The sequence below is a fragment of the Olea europaea genome, unplaced genomic scaffold (genome assembly GCF_002742605.1).
Source record: "Olea europaea var. sylvestris unplaced genomic scaffold, O_europaea_v1 scaffold3175, whole genome shotgun sequence".
Lineage (NCBI taxonomy): Eukaryota > Viridiplantae > Streptophyta > Magnoliopsida > Lamiales > Oleaceae > Olea > Olea europaea.
Window position 1 is genome coordinate 585 of NW_019250563.1, and position 7,306 is coordinate 7,890.

A 7,306-nucleotide genomic window follows, 5' to 3' on the forward strand; every position below is an offset into this window, starting at 1 on the left:
AATTATGAACTTACAGGCACAAGCCATATAGGAACTGTGTTGTCCTTCAGGGGATACTTGAGATCAGACATCATATCTTTTCCAACAAAGCAATAAAATGGATGGATTATATTAAGAAAGACTATAATCACTCCAAGTAGTATTAGTATCAAACAGTCATGCATGTGTGTCCTCACATAATGCCTTTTGGTTTGCAAAGGACAAACGTATGTTTTTTGCGAACTATCCATGCTTAAGTATTTCTTGCTTTGAGAGAGCCCGTACCCATCTTATCCCTCAAGGATTTCTATAGTGTTCCCCATAATTCAAACTCAAGACATATGCTTTATTAAAGACTTAGGTTGAATTTTGGTATCAAAGTGGACAGTACGTAAGAGAAAGGCAAAGGCACAAGCTCGAGTCGTTACAAGGAGGGTTCCTCAAGGAAAAGAGTAATATTGTAGATATAATGAAAGATAATAGCAGAACTCTTCTTGCTCCTATGTCATTCTTATGAGGTTCTTCATTAAAACATACACCTTCATTCTTGTCTGCATCATTTTTACCAGTTATAAGCTATTCTTATGTAATGACCATGTTGAATCTCCAAAAATCATGCATTTACTAAATTGATTATTTACATCATATATTCCTTCTCGTGTCCATTTTGGATGTTAATAGGAAACATATCATGCATTGTCCCCAATTGCAATGCAAGATTGAAAACCAAAAATAAACAATTATTCATGCATCAGTGGAAGTAAAATCACTGCATAGAGAAAATAATTGATTTTTTTGACCAACTAATTTAAGGTTACAGATTATTTCAATAGCCATGACCAATCTTCCTTGCATCTAAATGAAAGAATTGTGCATTCTTATTTAATAATCCTATAAATTCTACATACCTGGTGGTTCTTGAATTTTATCAATGGCAAGCTGAGCTTAGAAAACGAATCATTAGTGACTGCAAAAGTTTTCAGCCATTGAATTGACAAATTATACGATTATACAAAATTAAAAAAAAAAATGATAGATTCAACTTAATTATAAAAAAATAAAATAAAACAAAAGGAAATATGTGTAATACTAACTTCAAGTGGAACATTTACTGTAGCAGAACTTCATGATCCTTAAGCTGAAACATCATTTACGGGTTATTGTATGATGGAAACTGGAAATACACAATACATAAAAGTTGAACCTTAAAAACACCATCAAAGAATTTACATCTTCCAAAAACGTATTATACTTTTGACTTTACAGGATATATAAAAACAATCATGCACCTACAATTCACATAATTTAGAATGTTACGACTAATCCAACAATACTTTTTCTCAAAGAATTAATTATAAAACAGGGTATTCTTGTGCAATCTGAAATGTGTATTCTAAACCAAAAGAAAAGGGTTTGCAATGGCAACCGACGGCACAGAACAAAGATAGCCGGTCTAAGAGAGACTGTGTGTATGTGTGGGTGTGTGTGGTGTTAGCCACGTAAAACTGCTTACTATTTGCTGCTGTCACGATTAGCAGGTCAAATGAAGATAGAATAAAATGAGGACAACAACAAAAATATTCAGAATAAAAAAAAAAATTCTAATGTTTATCAATTTTATTCAATAATGGACTTGAATTTATTTTTTTATTTTTTTAAAACAAAAATTCTAACTAAAGTTTTATAACCAAACTAACTCTCTTCAAACCTATACATTTTAATAAGACTTAAATCTTAAATAACTCTCACTCGACATACAATAATAAATTTTAATTAAATTATTGTTAGATATTAAACCAACTTGCTAATGTGTTGCACTTATTCGACGAGTGGTCGCATTTAAAGTTGCGAGTCCAATTAAATGTATGATTAAAAAAGAGGTCTCTCGGCCTAAGGGCAGCTCTTTTCCACATTCTTACCAATTGAAGCGACTTTTGCGGATTGCGACCTACACCTGGTCATGAATCAAGGCTCTCAATCGTTCAAGACAAGAAACTAGACCATTCATTAGGAGAGAAAAAAACACGACCTGCCCTATTACAACTCAATTTTTATAGTGAAAAATTCAAATATTGACTAGTCAATGTCAAAGTCAATTAAAGACTAAAATGAAATTAAATATTTTACTGGGGTTTAGTTTACAATTGGCAATATATGAAGGTAAAATTGGTTACAATTAAAAGTTGTGAATTTACTTTTATATTTTTGGAAGTTTAGGATTAAATGTGTTATGAAAAGAGAGTTGAAGGACTTATTTTGCAATATTTAGCAGGTGGACCATTAAATCACTATAATTAACCTATTTTCTCTCAAAAACACACATGCGCACATTGAAAAAAGGGGGCAGAGAGCTGAAGAGACCGAAAGAGGGAGAAAAACTAAGGAAAAAAGAGAAGAAAAAGAGAAAGAAGGAAGAAAGGAAGAAAAGGGAAGAAGAGGACGCCAGGTAAGGTTAATCCTTTCAAGTTTGGGTTTAATTTTTTCAATTGTTTCAAGTGATAAGTAAGATTTATGATAAAATTCTAGGGTTTTAACTTGTAGTAGAAATTTTCAAATTTAGGTATGATAAACATGAATTGGAGCTCAAGTTTAGAGATTACTTCAATTCCAATTTCAGTTAGGTAAGGAATATTATTTTAGTAAACCCTAGAAATTTTAATTGGGATTTTTGGATTAAGTAGTGTTTGTGAAAATGATGGTGATTTGGAAATAATTATTTGGAAGCATGAAATTATGGAACAGGAGGAAAATTTAATTGGTTGAATTATAGCTCCTAGTTGTCACTAGAATGAAGTCGGTTGTCTCAGTAATGCTTGGAAATGAAAGTTATGTTAATAAATTAGTTATTAGTAAAGAGATTGTAAAGTGTGATTAGCTGTAATTAATAAAGGAAAATTTGAGAATTTATTCAAGTATCAAGAAATTTAATTTTAAGTTCTATCATTAGATATTAAAGTTTCTTGATTTAATAGAGGATAAATTAGTTCTTTTGTAACGTATTTCAGGTGATGACGAAGAAATTGGAAAACCTTACTGACCGGCCTAGTCTGTAACTCGTATTGAGTGAGTGGATGAAAATTAATTTTTCAGCAATAAGTATTTATTCAATTTATATTAAATCAGAAAATTTATTATTTCATACAATTGATTTGATAGCAAGATTTTCAGAATAAAGTTGATTTATAAATAGTTGTTTTAAAAGTTTGATCCAGTTTAGTTAAATCATTTCATTAGCATGTTTTACGATACTACGTGTTTCAAAATATTTAAAGTTATTTCTAAAAACTACCATAAAGTACTCAGGTGATTTTACCCATTCTGCACTGGTGTGAATGCGTTTCCACAGTGTATGACTAGTTAATAGTGATTTTACCCGCTCTGCACTAGTGTGAATGTGTTTCCACAGTTTTCACAGTGTATGACCAGTTATGGTGATTTTATCCGCTCTGCACTATTGTGAATGTGTTTCCATAGTGTATGACCAGAATTACAGAATTTCAATTCTGCGCGCTTATGACCAGAATTTAAGAATTTCAGAATTTCAGAATTACAGAATCGAATAGCTCTGCCATGTATATTGGTACTAACTGATACATAAGTAAGGTTATTCCGGGTATCTTTTTGGCGTGAATTTCAGTAAATTGCAATTCATCAGTTTTCAGATCAGAGAATTTAGTCATTTCAATTTAAAGAATAAATGTTTTAGCTTATAGTGCAATAAAAGAACATTTTTATTATATACTAGTTTTCAGAAAGTTGGCATATCTAGAAAATATATATTTACTTACGGAATATCCACTTACTGAGTTATAGGCTCATATTTTTATCACAATTTCTCTTATCAAATAGTAACTGAGTTGAGCACTACTGGGCCAGTTGATCTATTGGATTGACCCATAGATTGTTAAATATTGTATGACTCATCTTATCAGTTTAATAGTTCATATTTTGGGATAGACACTTCTTTTGGTCAGAAATTAGTTCCATGTTTTGTATATATTATGCATTTTGGGTAGTGGGATTTATAAATTGTTGCAAAGGTCGAATTGCTAGTGTTGTATTTGAATAGTTGATATTTTATGGTCCAGTGTACCCTATTTTAAACTATACGCATCTGTTTGGAATATTGGATTATATATTTCAGGTGGTTTTAGTCCATAATTCAGGGGGTACTCTGCCAAAATTTTTACAAAGTATATTATAGTCAAAACAGGTCAAAGTTGCATTGATGGTGGGTCCAGCACTTAGCTGGTATCTACCATCGGCGCACGACACGTATCGGGTCTATTAGGATGATTCGGGACGGGTCGTGTCATGCTCCAACACCACCTTGCCTACTGGAGCCATCGAAATTCATTTGCCATTTTATCAACCTGATAAATTACTACCTTGTCAATTTGAAGAGTCAATAATTATGTGAGGTTAAAATACTTGTCTACCCCTTTATGAAGAAAACAACGCACTTTTGAATTTTAAAAATCATTGAAACATTGTCATTGTCATAGTTGGCATGCCTTTCTATCCCAAGATGTACCAACAACCAGATTAAACTACCCGTTTCTTACTGTTAAAGCAGGAGCAATGAGGAAAATTCCTCGAGCCATTGAGAAGGAATGGGAAAAGAAGTAGAGAGGAACAGTTATTATGTAACAATACCGTGGTCAGTTTGATTCTTTTTTATTTTTGTAATAGCATAGCATTTTTTTGTACTTTTTCCCATCACGAGTTTGGAAATTTTGCGGCAGTTCATCATTTGAATAACGATCAAAACATAAGAAAAAAATTTGAGAAAGAATTTATGCATATTTGTGGAATAATCGCCTACTTGGAACGCATTGGAGTTTTAAATTGAATGCTAGGGAGTGTTTTCTTCCAAAATAGAACATTCGGTTGTTTCTGGAGTATGAATTTTTTCTTCTAAACAATCTGAAAAAATTCTCTTAATGTAATTTGTACAACGTAACAATACGATCAACAAGATCAAAAAATGTAATTTGAGTCTACCGACTTCACGATATTTCCTTAAAAAGAATTTGCTGCCTTTAAAGGTGCTAAAAGCGTCCAACAATCATTTTTAAGGATAGAACGAATTTCGTCTCCTACGAAAGTAGCACAATAATTTGTAGGAGTTCCAACAAGCACAATGAAGTATTTTCACTTCAAAAATAATATCAGAACGAGACAGGGGAGAGATTCAAAGCTAAGAATGTTCACAATGAAAATGGTGTAATCATTCTGACAACGGAGTAAGCTATTTATAGGCTCGTTCGTAGCCATTCAAATATCTTTTAGAACAGTCGTCACTATTCGGATAGCTTCCAAAACTAGAATAGACAACTTAGTTCAATACTGCGCCTGTTAAGTTGGTTAGCGATCGACTGTTTAGTCGGTTAATAGATCACCCTGACCAAAAAATTACCCGAAAATAAGTCAATCAAAATAAATTTCATTAGCTATCCAAGAATTTGATTACTTACAATTTGGTCCAAAACTTCGAAAAAAATTTGTCCGAACGACGACGGTGGCGCACGTGTGTGGGCTTATGACTGTGCTCGATAGGATATAGGACTCCCCCCTTCCAAAGACTATTGTTATTCTTTGGGGCCCAAACCCAATTTCCAAACTTCCACCATATAAATCATGCCAAAGTTTTTCTAACTTTCCTACGTGAGATAAGTATTTAACAAATCAAAATTTTCCCTAATTCATAGTTTCATATATGTTATTTTGACATTATCTATTTCATTCAATTCTAAATAATTTTTGATAAATAAATATATCATGTTAATCGCCTAGTGGAGTAGAACGTGAATATACTAGGTACCGTTAAAATTAAGGTAGGAGTCCCACTAAAATTTGGGTTCAAAATTGACCCATTTCACCATTTTCCAACACATCCAATACGGTCTCATTCTTGAATGTGCCTTGAAGTGTGTGACTGTAAAAAGGTACTCAGTTTGCATTTAATCCTAAATTGATTGCGCTTACCAACAGATTCTATGCTATAGATAGACACTGGAGTCGAGGACTATTAATGGCTGTTCCATCCATTCGTTGGTGTTGCTTCCAACATCTTTTCTCAATTTGGACCTTTCCCTATGCTCACTAGTCGACTCATCTTGGTAATCAGACCCTGGTTTCTATAAATTGCAGGACATCTCTTCATTCCAAAATACAACAATCGCGTAACTTTCTTGGATTAATTCTTTATATCATTGCCCACTTTGAAGATGAAGACAGCAATGAGCTTTGCATTGTGCTTGGCAGTGGTGGTTCTGTTTGTTGGAAAATTACAAGTGACGGAGGCGGTCAATTGCAGCCCGCTAGAGCTGAGCTCGTGCGCGGGGGCAATAATGATGTCGCTGCCTCCATCAGATACTTGCTGCAGAAAGCTGAAGGAGCAGGAGCCTTGCCTTTGTGGGTATATAAGAAATCCAAGCCTGAGTCAGTATGTTAACTCTCCCAATGCCAGAAGGGTTGCTAACATCTGTGGCGTGCCAACTCCTAGATGCTAATCTGAAAAATTCACCGAACTGTTGTAGTGCTCTATTTTAAGAGCACGAATTGTCTTGCTGGCTGTTTATCTCCTTGACTTTTCTAATAAAATGGCTTTGATTTATCCCTTCTCTTTTCAGTTAATATTGTATGTTGATGTTTGAAACTTGCCTCTTTTAAGATTTATTAGATTGTATTTGATTGACTTTATTTTTCACGAAAAATGTCATTTTTCCGCAAAAAAATTGATTGACAAATATTTCCACGAAAAATATTTTCCAACTTTTGGTCAAGTTATCGTATTTTCCTCAAAAATAAGAAAAATATTTTTTTTTAGAGATTCATGATTTTTATTTTTCAGATAATTTACTTCTCTCCCTCTTTCTTATTTATCCACTTGTCTCATGTGCTCACTAATAAGAAATAGACAAATATAATATTTTCTAAATTAAAAATTAAATCAATCAAACAAATTAAATAATAATTTTCATACAAATAATTTTCAGGCAATTGGATTACTTATAATTTATTTTCTACAAATTTCATACTTGAAATCAAACGGATCCTTAATAATAGTCCCATGTAAATTTGCCGTCATTTTTGTGAAATATGGACCCAAATGCCATGTTGTTGAAAGACGGGGAACTTAGCTCTTCAATTAGAAGGTTGAAGACCTAGTTGCACTACCAGTCACCCCCATCTGGAATTTTCCTTTCTTCTACTTTCGCTTTTAGGTAGAGCAGGAGACTCCACCCGGCCGTTTGATAACATGCGCTGTCATAACATGAAAATAAAGTTTTAACCCATTTAATTTTCTGTTCTTTTTTTTTTT

The 7,306-nt window shown here is 32.9% G+C and overlaps 1 protein-coding gene and 1 long non-coding RNA gene across 3 annotated transcripts; both read left to right on the forward strand.

Moving 5' to 3' along the window:
• Window positions 1–2,383: 2,383 nt before the first annotated feature.
• On the forward strand, window positions 2,384–4,864 carry LOC111385493. Of its 2 annotated transcripts, none has more exons than XR_002701070.1 (2): window positions 2,384–2,425; window positions 2,985–4,864. It is a non-coding gene; the product is annotated as an uncharacterized LOC111385493 (long non-coding RNA). The 2 variants fall into 2 exon arrangements; XR_002701069.1 differs by lacking the exon at window positions 2,384–2,425 and adding an exon at window positions 2,438–2,600.
• Window positions 4,865–5,838: 974 nt separating this feature from the next.
• On the forward strand, window positions 5,839–6,602 carry LOC111385491 (non-specific lipid-transfer protein 2-like). The gene has a single exon (XM_023009888.1). The coding sequence runs from the start codon at window positions 6,210–6,212 to the stop codon at window positions 6,492–6,494; it is 285 nt and encodes a 94-aa protein (XP_022865656.1). The 5' UTR covers window positions 5,839–6,209; the 3' UTR covers window positions 6,495–6,602.
• Window positions 6,603–7,306: the final 704 nt, after the last annotated feature.

Excerpts from the sequence above, each read along its gene's own strand:
- LOC111385491 (XM_023009888.1), top strand. The coding sequence starts at position 6,210 with ATGAAGACAGCAATGAGCTTTGCATTGTGCTTGGCAGTGGTGGTTCTG.